Source organism: Puntigrus tetrazona, chromosome 10 (genome assembly GCF_018831695.1).
Source record: "Puntigrus tetrazona isolate hp1 chromosome 10, ASM1883169v1, whole genome shotgun sequence".
Classification (NCBI taxonomy): domain Eukaryota; kingdom Metazoa; phylum Chordata; class Actinopteri; order Cypriniformes; family Cyprinidae; genus Puntigrus; species Puntigrus tetrazona.
In genome coordinates this window covers 4843177-4863570 of record NC_056708.1, presented here as the reverse complement: position 1 = coordinate 4863570, position 20394 = coordinate 4843177, and the positions used below count along the sequence as shown (strand labels likewise).

At 35.2% G+C, this 20394-nt stretch overlaps 1 protein-coding gene across 7 annotated transcripts in view; it reads left to right on the top strand.

Annotated features, from left to right (window-relative positions):
- Window positions 1-20394, top strand: part of LOC122353167 (Werner syndrome ATP-dependent helicase homolog) — a 44116-nt gene that overhangs the window by 4009 nt on the left and 19713 nt on the right. For 6 of the 7 annotated variants that reach the window (XM_043251099.1, XM_043251098.1, XM_043251100.1 and 3 more), the window contains exons 6-24: window positions 2490-2639; window positions 5548-5590; window positions 6325-6433; window positions 9182-9440; window positions 9517-9591; window positions 9856-9976; window positions 11192-11267; window positions 11385-11452; window positions 11833-11941; window positions 12506-12574; window positions 13134-13216; window positions 13304-13410; window positions 13516-13703; window positions 15515-15689; window positions 15778-15959; window positions 16045-16146; window positions 16738-16830; window positions 16910-17039; window positions 18138-18308. In XM_043251099.1, coding sequence (XP_043107034.1) covers window positions 2490-2639; window positions 5548-5590; window positions 6325-6433; window positions 9182-9440; window positions 9517-9591; window positions 9856-9976; window positions 11192-11267; window positions 11385-11452; window positions 11833-11941; window positions 12506-12574; window positions 13134-13216; window positions 13304-13410; window positions 13516-13703; window positions 15515-15689; window positions 15778-15959; window positions 16045-16146; window positions 16738-16830; window positions 16910-17039; window positions 18138-18308 — 2310 coding nt within the window. The remainder of the gene's footprint in view (window positions 1-2489; window positions 2640-5547; window positions 5591-6324; window positions 6434-9181; window positions 9441-9516; window positions 9592-9855; window positions 9977-11191; window positions 11268-11384; window positions 11453-11832; window positions 11942-12505; window positions 12575-13133; window positions 13217-13303; window positions 13411-13515; window positions 13704-15514; window positions 15690-15777; window positions 15960-16044; window positions 16147-16737; window positions 16831-16909; window positions 17040-18137; window positions 18309-20394) is intronic. The other variant, XM_043251103.1, reaches the window with a different exon arrangement.

The window sequence follows — 20394 nt, the reverse complement described above, 5'->3', positions numbered from 1 at the left end:
TTTTAGTATTTTTACACATGTGATACAATCTAGGAAAACCCGCCACTTAGTGGAAAAACTAGAGAAAGACTTTTCTGTTTGCTGCAGTAAATTGCCATTTTTATGCAATAAACAATTGAATTTTGCCAAGATGTTTTCCTTTAATAATGTAACAAAGCCAATTTTGACAAAAACAATTCTATTCAAACTATTTTTTGAATTTCCTAAAAAATGTCCCAGCACAACATCTGACAGATTTTCCCAGATTGAATCATTAGCATTCAGTAGTTTTGTGATATGGTGTGAACAGAGCCATAAAGTATTTTTACTTTGATATAAAAGTACCTTTCAAGAGTACCTTTTCTTGAGTAAGATTTGCAAAACATATAAAAAGATGCTCTGATCGCCTGAACGATGCAGCAAACTCAATGTTGACTTTCAATGCTTTAACTGGGCACAGTAAACTTAACTCCCGATCCTCTTTTGTGTTTGGTAACGCAGAGAGGGTGACCACTTGTGGAGGAGTAGAGGTGCAAAGGGTACCTCTACTCCTACATAGCCATGTCTTGGTTTCGTTTCGACATATCCATGTCTAGCCATGTCGTTTGGAGTCGTTAGGCCCGAATTAGGGCTTATGGAGAGCGCATGTAAAATGCCCACATTCTTGACAGACACTAGTGCTAAGAGTCTTTTACGGACAGGGCTTTCAAGCTGATAGTCTGTAGCGGCTCAAAGGAGGAACCTTTTAAGACCCAGAAAGGGATAGTGAGGGAGTGTGGCAGGGCAAGGTTGTTCTTGCCCATTGGCTGGCCAGCTATAAGGGCATGTGATGTTACTATAGCGCTAAGTAACCTAACACATTTATAATATTTTATTTAAAATATTTTAGAATAGTGAAAAAGGTAATATAATTGTTAATTAACTGTTTATTAAGAAATATATAATACATAATTAAACAGAATAATATTAAATCACTATCAAAACATTTACAATAAAATCTGAAATATTACAGAATGTATTCTGTTTTTTGTACACTACAGTCAAAATTATTTGAACAGTAAGATTTTTAATGTTTTTATGTTTGTTTGTTTGTTTTTAAAGTCTCTTCTGCTCACCAAGTATGCATATATTTGGTCTAAAGTACAGCAAAAACAGTAAAATTAATATTTGTACAGGTTATTTATATTTAATATTCTATTTGAATATATTTGAAAAAGTAATTTATTCATGGGGTTTTAAATATCCAGTCACTCCAGTCACATGATCCTTCAGAAATTATTCTAATATTCTGTTTATTATTATTATTATTATTATTATTATTATTATTATTATTGTTGTTGTTGTTGTTATTCTTATAAAATAGAAAACTTTAGTAACATTATAAATGTCTTTATCATTACTTTTGACCAATTTAAAGCATCCTTGCTTAATATTAAAAATATGAGTTTATATAATTTCTTGTATGGCTGAATGGTCATAGTGTATAAATGTTGACATTTGGATATTTGTATTCACCAAAGAATCCTGGAATAAAACCCTCTGCTCAACTGTTTTAAATATTGATAATTAATTTTAATATATTTTCAACATGTTAAAAACATTATAAATCTTACTGTTCAAAAACTTTTGACTGCTAGTGTATATTTGTAACAACTGGATAAGTTATGTTAACAAGCACCCGCCCTCTTAATACCCTTTTTTTAGTTTTTTGGTAAACTACACTTCAGAATGTCTGTGCGCCAGCCATGGTGGTAAAGTAAAGTTTTCAAAAGAAAAGCACTCTAAATCACATATACTTTTTACATTTGCTTGAGTAAAGTAAAAAGAAGCCTTTACTTTCTTTATTAGTAGTGTTTGAGGAGTTAAGTATGATTTGGACTGGTGCTCAAACTTCAAACTCTTAAAGGGATAGTTCCTAATGCTTTATTCTACATCCCTAATCCTACACAATACCTAAAGTTAACAACTACATTGCTAACTCTTAATAAGCAGCAAATTTGGAAATTTTTGAGGGAAAAGTCATAGGGAAGACTATATTAACAATATTTTAAAGTGTTACATATACATTTTTGGTAAACTATCCCTTTAACACTAAGAGTCAAACTCCCAGCTTGAACGATGACATAAATCACGTGTCTTCTTTGCCTGGTGAGTGATGAGTAAGAGATAATGTACAGTAAATTACAGTCAACCAGTCACAGAATAATAATCTTGGGTTTATTTTACGAGAATTTATCTTATTACACAGCAAAAAATTAATAAATACAAGGTTAAGTAAAAATTAAAATGGTAAAATGTTTTTGTTAACATTAATTGAAATAAAATGAAATGCAAATATTAGACTTGGAAATTACATAAAAGTAGGGCTGGATGAGCTGTCTGATGTACAATACTGCCATGGAATAATAATAGGATTGACTAGAAGTTACCACAGTACCCTAAAATGTTGAAAATTCATGTTGTTTTTGGGTGAGATTAATTGTTGTTTATGTGTTGTTTGTTTTATTCAGCTGAGATGTTGTGAGAAGTGGAGTTTGGATGGTCTAGTGAAGCACCTGTTGAAGAAGCAGCTCTTCAAAGAGAAACTTGTGCGCTGCAGTTCCTGGGATGACTATGGTCTGACAGAAAATCAGAAGAAGTATGCTGCCACAGATGCTTACGTGAGTCGATTTAATGTGCATCTCTCTCTCTCTCTCTCTCTCTCTCTCTCTCTCTCTCTATATATATGTGTATATGTATATATATATATATATATATATATATATATGTTACATAGTTGGACTTTGTTGTTGTTGTTTTCTTGTCCCATGTGCTGTGTGCCTTAATTTCAGTTAATTGTCTTATTGAGTTCAGCTGTGTCTCATTAATTTAGTCATTTATTTTGTGTATTTAAGTCCAGTTTGTTTCAGTTCAGTTTGTCCGATCATCGTCGTTTATACGTGTGGTTATTTTCTGCCTGCCTGCCTGTAGCAGTGATGTTTTTTTGTTTGCGAATTATTAAAACGTAAAAAAAAAAAATTCTCGTCGAGTGCTCCTTCCCTAAACCACACACACATATATATATATATATATATATATATATATATATATATATATATATATATATATATATATATATATATATATAAATGTGACGATCACTGCCCTCCTTGATTGTCATCATCACCCCGTCCTTTATTCGCTGCCCTTCACCAGGCTCCCGACGGGAGTGGGTGTGTGTAAGAGGAGGGGCGTGGCATTAGCCAGGTCTGGCGGCGTGTGACGAGGCACCCCTGAAGTGGATCGAACCTCGTCACCGCCGTTAAATGCCGAGCGCGCCTCTCCCCGAGAGACCTCCTCCTCTTCCCCCGTGCATGCACGCTGGTGTTCTCGTGGGTCCAGGAAGGGAGCGTGAAGGGACTCGCCATGCCGCCAGAGAAACGAGCTGTTGGACTCCGTAGTCCTGGCGAAGACTGCATACATGTACCGCTGACGGGCCAGGATGCCGGGCTGTTTATCCGTTCGGACTGCCGACCAGAAGAAGCGAAGGAGAAGCCGCGAGAAGAAGCCGCCGCCCCTAGCGCCCCAGACCAGAGAGGGAAGACTGCACACGTGTACCGCTGACGGGCCAGGATATCGGGCTGTTTATCCCTTCTGACTGCCGACTGGAAGAAGCGAAGGAGAAGCCGCGGGAAGAAGCCGCTGACCCTCGCGCCCCGGACCAGAGAGGGGAGCGCGTGCGGCCGCCGGACTGCGCCCCTTACCTGGTCCGTTCTCCCTGGAACACTACCCGACCTGTACTCCCCCTGCAGCATAACAAGAACACCAGTTCCCCTGTTTATTTTGGACACTTTTTCCCCTGGACACTTTATTTTGTATAATGTACACTATATTGTACACTCACCGCGGGTCTGCCAGTCACCATCACCATCGTGGGTGGAGGATCTCTCTCCTCGTCGTCCTGTGGACTCCAAATTGGCCTGTAGAATCCTCGGCACCCCCTTGGCTCCTAGTTCCCTCCTCTCCATCGTGGCCAATCTGTCCACCAACTCTGCCAGGCTCCATCGTCCCGTCTGTCATCGTTCAACTGTCGCCTTGGGATTCCACTCCTCCGGCTGCACCGCGTCCCTATCGTTTCCTGTCTCCGCATCAGATGCCGGTGCCAGCGGTGTCGCCAAGGCCCTCCAGCTCCTCTGTGTCACTCTGGCTCTTCAGCTCTCTGCCTTTGGTCCACCGCAGTTGGTCGACCCCATGCAGTCGACAGCTATTCCTCCTCCATGACTCCTCCCTCCGTCGGCTCCACCGTGGGTCGTCAGAGCTGTGCTCTGGGTCCAACGGATCTCCTCCTGCTCTGGATTTCTCCAGTCTCTTCCCTGGCTGCTCCCTCTATCTGTTCCTCCTGGAGGTTTGTCCTCCATGGATCCTCCTCCCAAGTTCCCGTTTTTGGTGCGAGGTCGCACCTTCCAGGAGGGATGTGTGATGTCACGTATTTGGACTCTTTTGTTGCTGTTTTCATGTCTTATTGTCTTCAGCAGTGTTATAAATTAAATTGTGTCAAATAATGATGAGATCAAATATTGTTGTGCGCTAATGCAGCAAAAATGCTGGCAGTGTAAAAGCATTTAAAAGTGTCAGAAAAAGGTGCTATAATCATTTTAAGCGGACTGTTTAGAACTGCATCTCATGTCTCCAATGAGAAGCGGAAGTGTGGCTGTTGCTGGTTGATGGCTAAACTCTTCTGCTTAGCAAGCCTGCATTTATTTGTACAGTAAAAAAAAAGTACATACCTGAAAAATTGTTTTCCTAACTAAATTGTGCTTTGTTGGTATAGTTATATCACTGCACCTGCTGCGGACATGTTACGGCAAACTTTCTTGATTATTATTTTGGTATGAGAGTAAAGTTTCTAATGGTATGGTAGTTAGCTCTCTGTCACCAAACAGTGGACAAGCAGTGACTGGATGATTGACAGCTAATAATAATCAATCCAAAATCTGCATTAAATTTGAGAATGTAAAGATATATATATATAATTCGTAATTGTGGTGCTCATAATTTTTTGGTGGGTGCTCCTAAATAAAAAAAGTTAATTTAGACTTTTATATTTTTTCAAAAGCTACAGAAAAAAAGTTTAATTTACACTTATCTTCAAATTCAGAAAGTTTTCACCCCCCCTTCTCTTAATGCATGATTTTCCGTCTGGAGCAACAGTGAGCATTTGACCCTTTTGTAATAGTATTATACGGATTCCTTAGTTTTCTTCAATGTGAAAAGATGGATCTCAAAATCATTATTCAACAGCCATTGTTGGAAAGGGTTCAAATACACACAAATGCTGGAAAACCAAAGAATTTGTGGCAGCTTAAGGATTTTTTCTGAAGAACAGCAGGCAGTTTAACTGTTTCGGCTAAACAGGGGACTCTGTGAAAAACTATCACAGAGCTGTGGTTGATTCTTAACACTTATTTTCTTTTGTGGACTATATGTAAGCATGTTTTATGTGAAATGTCTTATTCAGCTTATATTACATTATTGAATCAATGCTTACATCTTGATTTTAATAAAAATGTTTTATTATTTCCGTAACAGGCTGGATTGCTCATTTATCGGAATCTACAGGAAATTATGTCCGGTGAGATCAGTTGTTTTCTTGTTAATGTTATGGCTGTGTTATTGTAATGTACAGTCTTGGCCAAAAATCATGACAATTCTGTCAGAAAATGCAACCCTTCTCTCAGAAAATCTCTGCAGTTGCAAATGTTTTAGCACCCATATGTAAATTTTTTTTTTTTTTTTTGCATTGGAACAACACCTCTCTACTGGAATTTTGGACCACTGCTCCAGGTCATTCAGAGTGTAAGGATGCTTTCTCCCAACAAGTTTTGAGGTCTATCCACACATGTTCTATGGGATTCAGATCTGCACTCATCGGGCCATTTCAGAACTCTCCAGCAATTTGTTTGTAACCATTTCTGAGTGCTTTTTGAAGTATGTTTCGGGTCATTGTCCTGCTGGATAACGCATGACATCTGGTGGTGACACAGCTTTCTGACACTTACCACTACATTGCACCTGAATTCATGATACCAGTCAAAGTCAAGAAGCCAAAAAGTAACCTCAAAACATCTTTGAACCTCCACATATGTTTGACTGTAGGAACTGCATGTGGGAACTACATTAGTGCATGTGAATACCAAAACATTTGCAGTTGGAACAATTTTCTGAAAGTAGTGTTGCATTTTCTAACAGAACTTTTGGCCATATCTATACTTTCATGTAATGATGTTCACATTTTTTTTCTGAACTAAATATGTAATTTGTATATCTATGTGTCTTTCTGTACACTTGCTGTTCATTTGCCTGCAGACTGCTCAGAAACCCCAGCGCTCGCTTTGAAACAGAGAGTTTTTCAGATTGCTTGTGATCTTAATAATCTCGCTGATAATCTTCCAGATGAGCTTGACTGCATGACCAGGTCAGTGCTATTTATTTTCTCCAGGTCCTATGATAAGGTTAGGATTGGGTCCAGAATTGTTAGTATTAGGTCGGGGCGATATTATGATATAATTGCCGATGTTTCGTAAGTATCACAATGTCAGTTTCAGCAGTCAGGTAATGGACAATTTATATCAATATTATCAGAGGAAAAAAGGACAAATTATGAACCTAGTAATTTGCAAAAAAATATTTTACATAACCTCATAGTCTTTATGAATGCAAGAATGAAATAATTTATTAAGAGGTCTGTGAATCAAAAACATATTCCCATTTTGGAATATCTCATTTTAAAATGTAATTTTGAATCTTCCTCTCGAAATCTGTATGCAGATTTATTGTGTGATTTTAACAGATTAAAGCACAAGAACACAAAATAGATCGATTTTGCATTTGCGTGTTGTTTCCCGTGCTGCGCCCACAGACACGCGCACAAATCAAATGCACAAAAGCCACCTCTTATATTGGCAAACGATGGATTGAATTCTCTTCCTCGCATTCCCATTCGAAAGGACAAATACATACAGAATTATATCAAAATATCCCATAAATACAATTTGTCAAATACAAATATCTTAAGGAAACATAATGAATGTTATAAATAAAGCATGCAAATTCCTTCACAGCCTTTTTGTACAGTGGTATTTTTTTGTCACGTTCGCGTTTCGCGAGACTAAGCACACGGCACGTAAAATAAACAGATTTAATTCCAAACGGGCAAAATAATAATAATTACAGGCAAGCAGACAGGACATAAACCAAGTAACCTCGACAATCGGACAAACTGAAGACAAACACACAGGACTTAAATATACAACGTAATTGACTAAACTAACGAGACACAGCAGCAGACAATAATACAATTAACACGAACTAAAGGCAGGGCGCACAGAGCACATGACATGAGACAAAAACAATAACAAAAGAGTCCAGAGATGTGACAATTTTAAAGTTCACTAGGCCTATCTGAGCTCACCTTTCACCACGCGCATTCCCGAAATCTCAACAGCCCAACACTAAATATTATATTGTGGTCATTAACACCAATAAGAGTAAAGCTAATGTTTATATTAGTTTATGCACAATCTGAAAAGTGAAAACCAACTTTATTGTTAAACTGAACATTGCGTTTGTATAGTGCATGTTGGCAATGTTGTCTCTGCAGGGCAGGGTGTGGTAGATGCTATTATCTTAAACACAAAGTTACCTGATGGGTCACAATTCAAGTGTTTACAGAGATTCTTTTTTTTTTTTTTATACTTAACTGTAACTGTATTACTTCTAAATGTCTGTTCAGCAGTCCCTATAGCATGGCACAATTCAGTGATAAAAAGCAGTTGCACATGCTGTACAAAATGTCACCACTACTCATCATTGCACCAATAAAACGTGCAACTTTGATTTTCTACTAAATTATATTATAGAAATGATATTTTATTACTATTTAACTTACATTGCATTAATGGCACTAGGGCTGTTCTGTCACAACAGGCCACAGACATTTAAAATGAGGAGTAAGCTAAAAGCATAAACTTTCATTATCCTCACAGCGCATCAGTTATGTGGTGATGTTATTACAGTTAACATCACCACATAACTGATGCGCTGTGAGAGGATAATGAAAGTTTATGCTTTACAAATTAATTCACAAATTAATTGTAATATTTATTTAATAAGTAACTTAACAAAGTAACCTAACAATAATAATAATAAGAGTGTAACTGGCCTACATTAATTAACAAATGGCTACATACTCTTAATATTGTCAATATTTTATATTATGCTTTTGACGATATCTCTGGCTTTTGACTCCTGCATTTATCGATCATCTTTGGTATTGTTACTTCATCCAGTCAGAGGATCTCAAAGAAGAACACATCTCATAGTATTTGATGCTTGATGACTTAACAGTGAATTTAAGTATTAGTCTATTTTAGATGTTAAAGCAATAGTTCACCCAAAAATAAAACTTAGTTCTAGATCTGTGTGAATTTCTGTGTTCTACCGAAAGTCTGTAATCAGGTCGTTTTGGGTCACCATTAACTTCTGTAGTAGAAAATAATACAATGGTGACCCAAAACAACCTGATCACAGACTTTCTTCAAAATATCTTCCTTTGTGTGAACAAAGAACTTCATTCAGATTTGGAACTACTCGATTGTGAGTAAATGATAGAGAATTTCCATTTTTTGGTGAACTATCCCTTTAAATGACTTTTTTTAGGCAGCCTGTATCAAGAGGAGTATCGTGGAAAAGCAGACACAAATATACAATATACAAGGGCTGTTCAACTCTGGTTGACGAGAGCCACTGTCCTGTGGGTTTTGATTGTAACCCTAATCAGAGCTAAACTCTGCAGGACATTGCTCTCCAGGAATAGAATTAAATAGCTATTCAATAGTGTATTGAATTTGGTCACATTGTGGCATAATTAGGAAGGTGTGCTTAAAATTACGTTTGATTTTTGATTGAAATATGCTCAATGTGCATCAAATACAGCATTTTTCTCCTAAAAAATAGTAAAGTTCTCTCTTTTGAAAATGTTGTTTTCTGTCAGCAACCTACTTTTTTGTCAGGCCACATCAGCATCTCTAATGCATCTGTAATTTTACATGATACTACCCCTGCTTGAAATGTAATCGCAAAGCATAAACTGCACAATTCTGTTGTCTGTGATACATAAATATTATGAGTTATGATGCTTACATGATTTCTATGATTTTTGCAGTGCTGTGAGACTAGTGGATGATCTGTCTCAAACCGTTGCATCTCTAAGATGTGTTTTGTCAAAAAACAGCAAAACGTTTGAAGCTAAGCCTAAGCCACATAACCAAGACCAGAGCCATAGTCAGTCTGAGGAAGACATCAACAGGCACACTGAGAGAGAGTGTGTGACGTCTCCGGATATCTCTGAGTATGAGCTGCAGATGCTAGAGCAGCAGACCAGACAGGAGCTGCTGGAGGAAGAATGTATCTTAGCTTTCCAGGTGACTGCTGCATTCAGCTCCTCTGGCTTCATTATTGTGATTACTGAGGTTTCATGATTGTTATGGTTTTCCTCAGACTCAGCAGGCATCATGCCCAAAGAACTCTAATGACATGGAGAGTGATGAAGATTTTGATGATGAAATGATGAAGGTAATACTTATTCATGAACATCAGTCACGTTATTTTTTCAGGCAGAATGTTAAATAATTAAGTCTTTGAGGCTATATTAAATTAAGCTTGTCAAGCTCCAAAATAGTAAAGGAAAGTCAAAAAACATCTTAAAACACTTGAGAATGAGATAAATGATAGCACCTTTTTCTGAAAACTTTCTGAAAAGATTTATTCAAATAATGCATAATTGTTTTCAAGAGCGAAACTTCACTCTTGCTGTGTTTATCTTCTGTTGTTTGTCAGTGTGCTGCTGACATAGAACGAATAAATTGTGAACGTGGTCATAAGAAACAGGAACTTGTCTCACGGTCTGGTACTGAAGATGATGATGAAGATGTTGAGGAAGACAAAGAAGAGGGGTTTGGTAAATTTACTGTCCTTGATCCTTGAACATTAATTGCCTTCCCAGATTTATATATAGTTATATATTTTGTTGTCATGTAATCTCTGAATAAATGTATGTTTTGTTCAGCTTGAATATTATTCACATTAAATATATATTAATTTCATATCCTTCAAGCTTAACAAAATAAGTCTTCTGCAGTATATAAACTCAATGCAATATGAAAGCTTCACAGGATAACAGTGCTTATAAAATACAGCTCTGTTTATGTAGCTCTGTCCAGAACCCTGACAAAAATGTAAATTCAGTCATTAACTACTCAGCCTTATGCTGTCTAAAAATGTTTAAAAATTGTATAAGATCTGCAAAATTCGAGAGACCATGAGGAAGAAAAAAAATCAAGATTTTGCTGCTTTACTCCTAAAGTGTGTGGTGTTGTCGGCCATTTTGCAAAATACCCTAGAACATTATTAGCCCAGTTTTTTACATTCTCAGGTTTTATAAAAAAAAAAGAAAAAGAAAAGCTGCTGTGAGTTTCTCAAGCAGCTTTATTTAAATAAGGAGACCAAGCTCAGTTGTATTGTAAATAAAAAAAAAGCGGTACATTGGTTGCTCATTATTCAAAGCATAATGAACATCTGCTCTTTATAGGCCTCCTTGTACTGATGTCACACAGCGATCAGTCTGTGCAGTCAGTGCTGCTTCAAGTCAAACACAGGTCTTATAATTTTACTGAGAGGCAGTGCTCGTGGATAAGTGCCCATTGCATAACCGAGCTCCGATTTAGAACCGCCTAAAACATCAGTCTTTGCAACCTGTTTCAGCAGTGCACATCTAACATTTATAATATGTATAGAAAAAATTCTCAAAATTGACTTTAAATATAAATGAATCATTTCTAAAATATATATATATATATATATATATATATATATATATATATATATATATATATATATATATATATATATATATGTGTGTGTGTGTATATATATATATATATATATGTATATGTGTGTATGTATATATATATATATATATATATATATATATATATATATATATATATATATATATTATATGTTTAAATGCAACCAAATCATTTGTTGGATCCAATCTGTTTGAATTGATGGCTCAGTCGGACTGAAAAACCTTAAATGAGCTCAATGTTTAGTTTAATATCCATTAGCATCAGTATTGATTTTCAACAAACTTTTTCTTTTATTTTCTGTTAAGATTCAAGCATCTCACAACCTGTTCCTGAACAAATTAAACATCTAAAAATGTACTTTGGACACCACAGCTTTAAACCGTAAGTTTTGAAGTTTTGAAGTATTGGTGCGTCTTTTATTACTATTGTTTATTATTGTTATTGCATTTGCACGGTTTTAGTTTGTTTGTTTCTCATTTGATTTGTCATGTTTTTCAGGGTTCAGTGGAAAGTGATTCACTCTGTTCTCACTGAGAGGAGAGATAATCTTGTGGTCATGGCAACTGGTATAACTTTTTCTTGATCATTAAAGTTATGAAATATTTACTAAATATTAAGTAAAGATCATCTTCCATGAAGATATTTAAATAGTTGTGTCAAATAATGTCCTATCCTAACATACCGTACATTAATGGAAAGCTTGTTTATTGTTTTCTGATTATTTATAGACTGTATAAAATTATGTGTAAAATATTTACTCTTACTACTGGATTTGTCGTCCAGACTCACAAATTTTCTTTAGTTATTATATACGTTTTCTGTCCAGCTCTAACCTCAATAATCTGATTATGAGGCATTAAAATATTAAAAAAGTGCTATACAAATAAATTTGAGTTGCTTTAGTTTGTGTTGAAGATTCTGCTCTCATGAATGGTTGTGTTGGCAGGTTATGGGAAAAGTTTATGTTTCCAGTTTCCTCCAGTGTATTGCCAGAACGTCAGTGTGGTCATTTCCCCTCTCATCGCTCTCATGGAGGACCAGGTTCTTCACCTACAGTATGTTACAGTTCTTTAACGTCACTTCAAGAAATTTTTAACAATGTCATATCTTGTTATTTTTATGGAAGAATCATGATTCTTTGTCACGTTGGTTTTACTATTTTGCAAGTTGTCTGAGCAGTACAGACAAACTAATTGATTTTTAGGCCAAAGAGATCTTAAAGATGAAAATCGTTATCATTAGTTCATTTTGTTGTTTAAATATAAGTACAAAATAACCCATAATATACAAATAAAACAAGCTTTATTTTTCTGGTACAGCAGGTGTATATAGCAGGAGCATTGAAAAAATTTACTGAACAAATATAAGAAATAAAACACTATATACACTTCAATGTAAAAATGTTAAATTAGTTGTATTAAAGCTCTTCAGTCAAGAGTATTGAAGGAATATTTCACCCACAAATTTAAACTCTTGGCATCATTTACTCACTCGAGTTGTTTAAACCTGAATGAGTGTCTTTCTTTTGTTGAAGAAAAAAATATATTTTGAAAAATGTGGGAAACCAAACAGTTGCTAAGCCCTTATCTCTTTCATTTATCTTTGTGTTTGTGTTGCAGAATGTCAAACATTCCTGCTTGTTTTCTTGGAACTGCTCAGACGAAGAACATATATGAGGAAGTGAAGAGGTGAGAGGTTGTTGGTATAAAATACTGTTGGGAGAAAAAGCATGTAAAAGGAAAAAGCATGTAAACATTTTAGAATGATCTGCTTTTGTGTATAAATTTAGCTCAAAAATGTTTTCAAATTTAAGTTTATTCAGCATTAGCTTTTACTTTGAAATTGTTAGACGTTAGGTTTACATTGAAGTTGTATTAAATGCTTCTTTTTTGTAATCTGTTTTTAAATTTGTACCTCAGGGAATACATCACCGTTTTAGAGGTATAAATCAAGATATAATAACATATATAGAGACTCATATAAAACATATATTAAGGGAAACTTAAACAGGTAAGTCCTCTCCAACACGTGTAAATAAATGTGTAGATTTCCCACTTCTTCCAATGCAGTTTTAAATGCTTAATTGAGCTAAACAAAGAATGCATAAACAAAAGTCACCTCATCTAAATATTAACAACAAATACCCAAAATAAAAATCAAGCAATATTCCTCATAGCTGTTGCCCCGGATGATTCAGTGACTTGTGTTTAGCTGCTGACCTTATTTTTCCTTTTCTCTTGTCTTCAGGGGTCATTTTAGGGTGGTGTACATGACACCTGAGTTCTGCTCTGGGAATATTCCTCTCCTAGTGCAGCTTGATAGGACTATTGGTAAATCAAATGGGAAGTAAAATGCCATTTGGAGGGATTTAATCCTACATCTTACATGAGGAGCTTCTTCGCTCTGTGTGTTTGTAGGTTTATCACTAGTTGCGGTAGATGAGGCTCACTGCATATCTCAGTGGGGCCATGATTTCAGAAGTGCGTATCGTGACCTGGGGAAACTCAAGAAAAATCTCCCTGGCGTAAGCCACATTTTCTTTTGAAATCATCTTTGTGTAATTATAAAGTTACAGACTGATATCACTGATGAAATTTTAGTAATTCCTAAAATTTGATTCTTTAACCAGGTGCCAATTTTGGCTCTAACGGCTACCGCAAGTCCGTCTATCCGAGAGGACATCATTAAGAGCCTTAATCTGATCAACCCTCTGATCACCTGCACCTCTTTTGATCGACCAAACCTCTACCTGGATGTCAATCGCAAGTGTGGTGATGTTATCCAAGACCTTAAACAATTTCTCATCAAAAAAAAAGGGTAGGCCATGTTGATTCTTGTTATTAATATTATTTGCATTCTGCACAAGGAATGTTTGAAGATTGCTTAATGAAGTGGTTTTTAACCAGGACCCAGTAGTACACAGTAAGACAATTGCCCAATCTTATTTCTACCCCTTAGCCCTTCCCCTTTTCGTACCCCTTTCCCCTACCCCCTGACATTCACGAGAAGGGCCAGATAGCCCTTCAAACAAAGATTTTTTTGGGCCCACACAACAAATGATGGGGTATGATTTTTGGATTCCCGAACGAACAAAAAATGGATAAATGTAAGCATAACTGACATAAAATTTTAATGAAAAATAATAATTTGTTATATGTTATATTGAATTCAAATTGCTACCATGTTTGCAAAAAATTGCAAAGGATTAACATTACTAACTGCATGATAGTACCACAGCATATCTTCATGTTTGATAAAGGCAATTACCACAACAGACATTTGCTAAACCCTTTTGTCAAATATTGCTGATCTGAGAGAGAGAGGCAGAGTTGCATGTTTGTCACTCTTTACAGTGTAAGAGAGTGAGAGAGTGAGTTTAAACATATATTTAAGCACAAGAAAAAAAAAAGTTATTTATTTAATGCATTACAGCTTAAGAAATCTCTCAGGCTTTATCCTTTTCCAGTTAAATCCTGGATCCAGTTCATTTGTAGGGAACTGACAATGCAACATAATATTTACAACATAAAAAGATCTAATATACATAAGTTGTCTTACAAATTTGATACTGACCAATGTCATCCTGTATTTCATGAATACATGTAGATCAATAATATTGGAGAAAAAAATGCTCTAAAATCATTAAAGGTTTTAGTAGCACTATTCATAATAAGGTGTAATGTGTTAACATTATTAAATGAATAACATAAACTAACAATGATCAATATATTTTCACAGCATTTCTTCATTTCTTTTGGTTATTGAATCAAAAAATCTATGTTAATTTACAGTGCATTAACTAATGCTAACTGATCATTTTTACAGTTTTTAATAATGTTTAAGATTAAAACAGAATATTACTTAACAATAATAAATGCCATATAATTATGATGGCTCAGGCCCGCCATCGTTGCTTGCAGCTATATTTTTAAATTGAGATTTGTGCATAATCTAAGCTGAAAAGAACTCGTTCCATTCATGTATGGTTTGTTAGGATAGGACAATATTTGGCTGAAAAAAAACTGTAATGTTGTTCACATGAAGTACTGAGCAATGCATATTTTCAAACAAAATGTTATTTTTTATATATATTTATGATAGGAAATGTATTAAATATCTTTATGGATAATGCAATTTACTTAACATCCTAATGATTTTTTGCATAATAGAAAAATGTATTATTTTGATCCATACAATGTATTTTTGGCCAATGCTACAAATATATCCTTGCTACTTTTGTGCTCCAGGGTCACTATTGTATTGTACTATTGAACAATGGAGAACATTCAGTCATTGAAACTTTTGGATTATTAGTATTTTAAATAATTATTTGAACTATCTAACTATATATATATATATATATATATATATATATATATATATATATATATATATATATATATATATATATATATATATATATATATTATTATTATTATTATTATTTATTTATTTATTTTTATTATTTTTTTTATGTAATGCCAAATTCCAGTACCAACTCAGAAAATCTGATTATCACCATTAAATTACACAAAATGAAATTGTCTTGCTCATTGTAATTATGTTGCCATTGTCTTATGTTACAGTAATTTTTAGTTATTTGTAAGTATAAAAGTTTTGTTTTTCAGGGGTGGTTTTGAGTTTGAAGGCTCAGCCATTGTCTACTGTCCATCGAAGAAAGAGGCAGAGCGTGTGACTGCAGCGCTGTGTAAGCTGGACATCTTGTGTGGAGTTTATCATGCAGGTTTAAGCATCAAAAAGAGGAGAGAAACCCAGCATCAGTTCATGAGGGATGAGATTCAGGTAAATGCCACTGAAAGTCTCATGCCAAAAACACAGTACACAACGTTGCTCAGTATCTAACATGTATTCTTCATGGTTTTATCAACAGTGTGTAGTGGCCACTGTGGCATTTGGGATGGGCATTAATAAATCTGATATCAGGAAGGTCATCCATTATGGAGCTCCCAAAGAGATGGAGTCATATTATCAGGAGATCGGGAGGGCCGGTAGAGATGGGCTGCCAAGCGCCTGTCACGTCCTATGGATGCCTGGAGATATGGCCCTGAACAGGTGTAAACTCATTCTCATTTTGTTAACTTTTTGACTTTTTCAGTTTGGCATACTTAAAATATATCTTCTTTGTCACTTCCTTTAGATTTATTCTCAACCAATCCAAAAGTGAGCGCTTTAGAGATTACAAAATAGACATGATGGCAAAGATGGAAAAGTATTTGAATTCAGCCAAATGCAGGCGAAAGTAAGTGTTTTTACCTGTCTAACCTGTCCAAAGTATGTGTTTTTTTTTAAAGAAGGAAATAAACTAATGCAATGAATTGCATCCAAAATAAAAGTTTTAGTTTAAATAATATGTGTGTACTGTGTATATTTATTATGTATATATAAATACACTCCCATGCATGTATATATTTAAGGAAAATGTGTTTATATTAAATATATTTATAAACTATATGAATATAAATCTCTACATGTAAATAATTTTCAATGTATATATTTATATATACTTTATATGTGTGTGTATTTATATATACATAATAAATATACACAGTACACACACATGTAATCACAATTAAATGTTTGATAGCACTAAAATCAGTACATTCAAGTTTCACAAAGAATATGTCTGTTTAATAATTATAGTTAATATAGTTATATAGTTAATCATATATATATATATATATATATATATATATATATATATATATATTTTTTTTTTTTGCAGTCCAAATTTTTGCATATGTAGAAATGCGTTTGTACCAACTTTGATTAGATGTGACTTTCTTCATTGTAATATTTTTGATATTTTTAAACTTGATGAATTGTATCTTAGGTTGATTTTGTGTCATTTTGAAGACAAACGTTTGAGAAAAGTGACTTCTGGAATAATGGGTAGCAGTAATTGTTGTGATAACTGCCGGTCAGGGTGAGTAAATCTGCTTTCTGTGTATTTTCAAACTGTTCTAATAGTCCCTGAGGGATGACTTACTTTGATGTGGTTTCAGTGTAAACAGAGAGGATCCAGAGGTGGTCCTGCAGGACTTTGGCTTATGTGCATATCAGCTGATGAAGGCTGTCACCGCTATGGATGAGAGGTTCGGCATCACAGCGCCCATCCTCTTCCTGCGGGGCTCAGTATGTCAAAGAGAAAATTGTTTAACACCTAGTAATATGTAAAACTAATCAGTCATAAAGATCTGAGCTTAATCACTATCATTTGTCAGTCCAAAAAGTCTGCGTTCAAAATATTTCATTGAAAAGTACCAAAGGTTAAGAAAAAAATATTTATATTTATTAGTGCTGTCAAAAGATTAATTGTGATAAATCGCATACAAAGTAAAAGTTTTTGTTTACATGATATGTTTGTGTATATTGTGTATATTTATTATGCAACCAGAATTTTGGCAATGCTTGGGTGTTTTTAAAATTTGAATAAAATGAAGACAAAAATAAAATAAAATCATATAAGGCAATATTTTATTCACAGTAGAACAAAGATAACACAACAAGGAATTATGAATTCAGTGAATTTGCATTTGTCCTGCTGAAATACACAAGGCCTTCTCTGAAATAGATGTTAATAAATGGAGGGGAGCCTTTATGTACATTTATTTATGTAAACCTTTATATACATTTCAGCATTCCTAGTGCCTTCCAAAACATGCAGGCTGCCCATAACTTAGGTCTCCCTCCTGTTTAGCCCGGAGAACACAGCATTTGTGATTTCCAACAAGAATTTCACATTTGGAATCATCTGACCATAGAACACTTTTCCACTTTAAATATTCCACTTGATGATGTTATATGATGTAAACAATGAGATTTGCAAAGCCTTTTTGATGTTGAGGTACATTTTTTCTTGTTTACATACTCTTCCGCAGATTGAAGAGCTTGTGCCCATCTTTACTTCTGAGAGACTCTGTCACTCTCGACGATATCTCTTTTATAACTAATCATTTTACAGACCCGATGTCAATTACTTAAATTAATTATTAGATGTTCTACCAAAATTTTGGTATATAGTATATACTATAAATGTATATACATGTAAATATTATCTAAATGTATATTTATATTTACTTTTATTTTGGATGCAATAAATTGCAATTCATTGACAGCACTAATTTGGATGTATACTGAAATATTTATTGAAAGACAGCTTAAATGAAGGTTTTTATTTTTTTTTTGCATATTTTACACGCCTTACAAATGCATTTCTCATGCCTCCTTTAGACCTCTCAGCGGGTTCCAGATCGCTTTCGGAAGCACTCTCTCTTTGGGATCGGCAGGGAAATCTCAGAAACTTGGTGGAAAGCTCTCGGCCGAGAACTTGTTGCTGAAAAATATCTGATGGAAACCACAGGCCACAACAAATTCTCCACTCTCTGTAAACTCACGCCCATGGTACTAGCTAAAGCTGGAGTTCTCAACCCAGGTTCTCAGCCACTGTCCTGCTGAGTTTTGCTCCAATCTTGATTAAACTCACCTGCCTGTAGCTTAATAGTAATCATAAACAGCTTAATTAGCTCAGGTGTATTTGATTAGGTTTGGAGCTAAAATTTGCAGTACACTGTGGTATCCCTTGGCAGAAACAGTGAAACAAATAGACACATAATTAGCATAGCTGCTTTTTCATCTAAGCAAAAACCAAGCCAATCTAACAAATAATAATGTGTGTTTAAACAGATGTAACTGAATTTCAAGGTTATGAGATGCCTTATGTGAATGCTTGGCTAAAGAGATGTGTCTTCAGTCTGGATTTAAACAGAAAAGTTAAAAGTTAACTTAAAATTTTATAGCAGATGTTTGAGTTTTCTCAACTTAGAAAATTCAAAAATGTGCTGAGTCCAGTGTTTTGCGACCTTAAGGGAGTGTGTTGAATTGCAGTGTGATAGAAGACTAGTTAGATACGAATGAGCTAAACCACCAAGGGCGTTATGCATAAATAATAATATTTTTTTAACTGAAACAGAATTTAACAGGCAGCAGAACAACTAGCTAGCAGTGCATTATAATAGTCCAGTCTAGATGTTATAAATGCATGAATTAGCTTTTCTGCATCAGAAACAGGCAACATGTTTTGTAGCTTGGCAGTGTTGCTAAGATGGAGGAATACTGTATTTGTAACATGATTGTTACAGTCTAATATAACACCCAGATTTTTGACTGTAGAAGATGTAACAGTACATCTGTCTAGTTGCAAATTGTAATCCAAGAGCAAAGTACAAATTCTTTGTACTATTTTTGATCCAATAAGTAATATCTCAGTCTTATCTAAATCTAATAGGATCTAACTGGTCATCAAGTCTTTTATATTTTAACACACTTTAATATCTTGAATAATTTAGAAGTTTCATCAGCATAACAATGGAAACTAATTCTGTGTTTTCTAATAATAATACCAAGGAACAACATGTATATTGAAAATAGCAGAGGACCTAAGACAGATCCTTTTGATACTCCATACTTTACTAGTGATTATTGAGTCCCTGTTTAAATGAACAATATGGTAGCGATTGGACAGGAAGAATCTAAACCATCTTTAAGCCTGCCCTTAAATACCCATATATTTTTGTAAGTGATCTGAATTGAGTATGTCATGATGTTGAACACAGCACTAAGATCAAGTAAAACTAGCAATAAGATGCCTTGGTATAAACCATTTGTAATTTTAACAAGTGCAGTTTCTGTGCAATAATGGGGCCTGAAACATGACTTAAATTATTCATGGAGATATTTTTTTGCAATGACCTTTCTTACAATTTTAGACACAAACAATGGGTCTGTATTTTGGCAGTTCACTAGGATTTAGTTGTGATTTCTTAATAAGTGGCTTGATAATCACCAGCTTGAATGGTTTTGGGACATAACCTAAAGATAACAATAAGTAAATAATATCGAGAAGAAGTTCTACTGCTACAGGTAACAACTACAGGATCTAATGGACATGTTGTTGGTTTAGATGCAGTGATAAGTTTAACATGCCCGGAACACCTCCATTGCGAGGCGTCCGGGGGCCATCCGGAACAGATGCCCGAGCCACCTCAGCTGGCCTCTCTCGACGTGGAGGAGCAGCGAGTCTACTCCGAGCTCCTCCCGAGTGACCAAGCTCCTCACCCTATCTCTAAGGGAGTGCCCAGCCACCCTATGGAAGAAACTCATTTCGGCCGCTTGTAATCGGGATCTTATCCTTTCGGTCATGACCCAAAGCTCACGACCATAGTTGAGAGTAGGAATGAAGCCCAACCAGTACATTGAGAGCTTCCTTCACCTTGCAGCTCAGCTTTTTCTTCACCATGACAGACCGGTACAGTGACTGCATTACTGCAGAAGCTGCACCGATCCATCTGTCAAACAAGACCCCAAGATACTGAAACTCTCCAACAACCAGAAGGGGGCAAGCCACCCTTGTCCGAGTGAGAATCATGGCCTCAGACTTATAGGTGCTGATTCTCATCCCAACTGCTTCACACTCGGCTGCAAACCGACC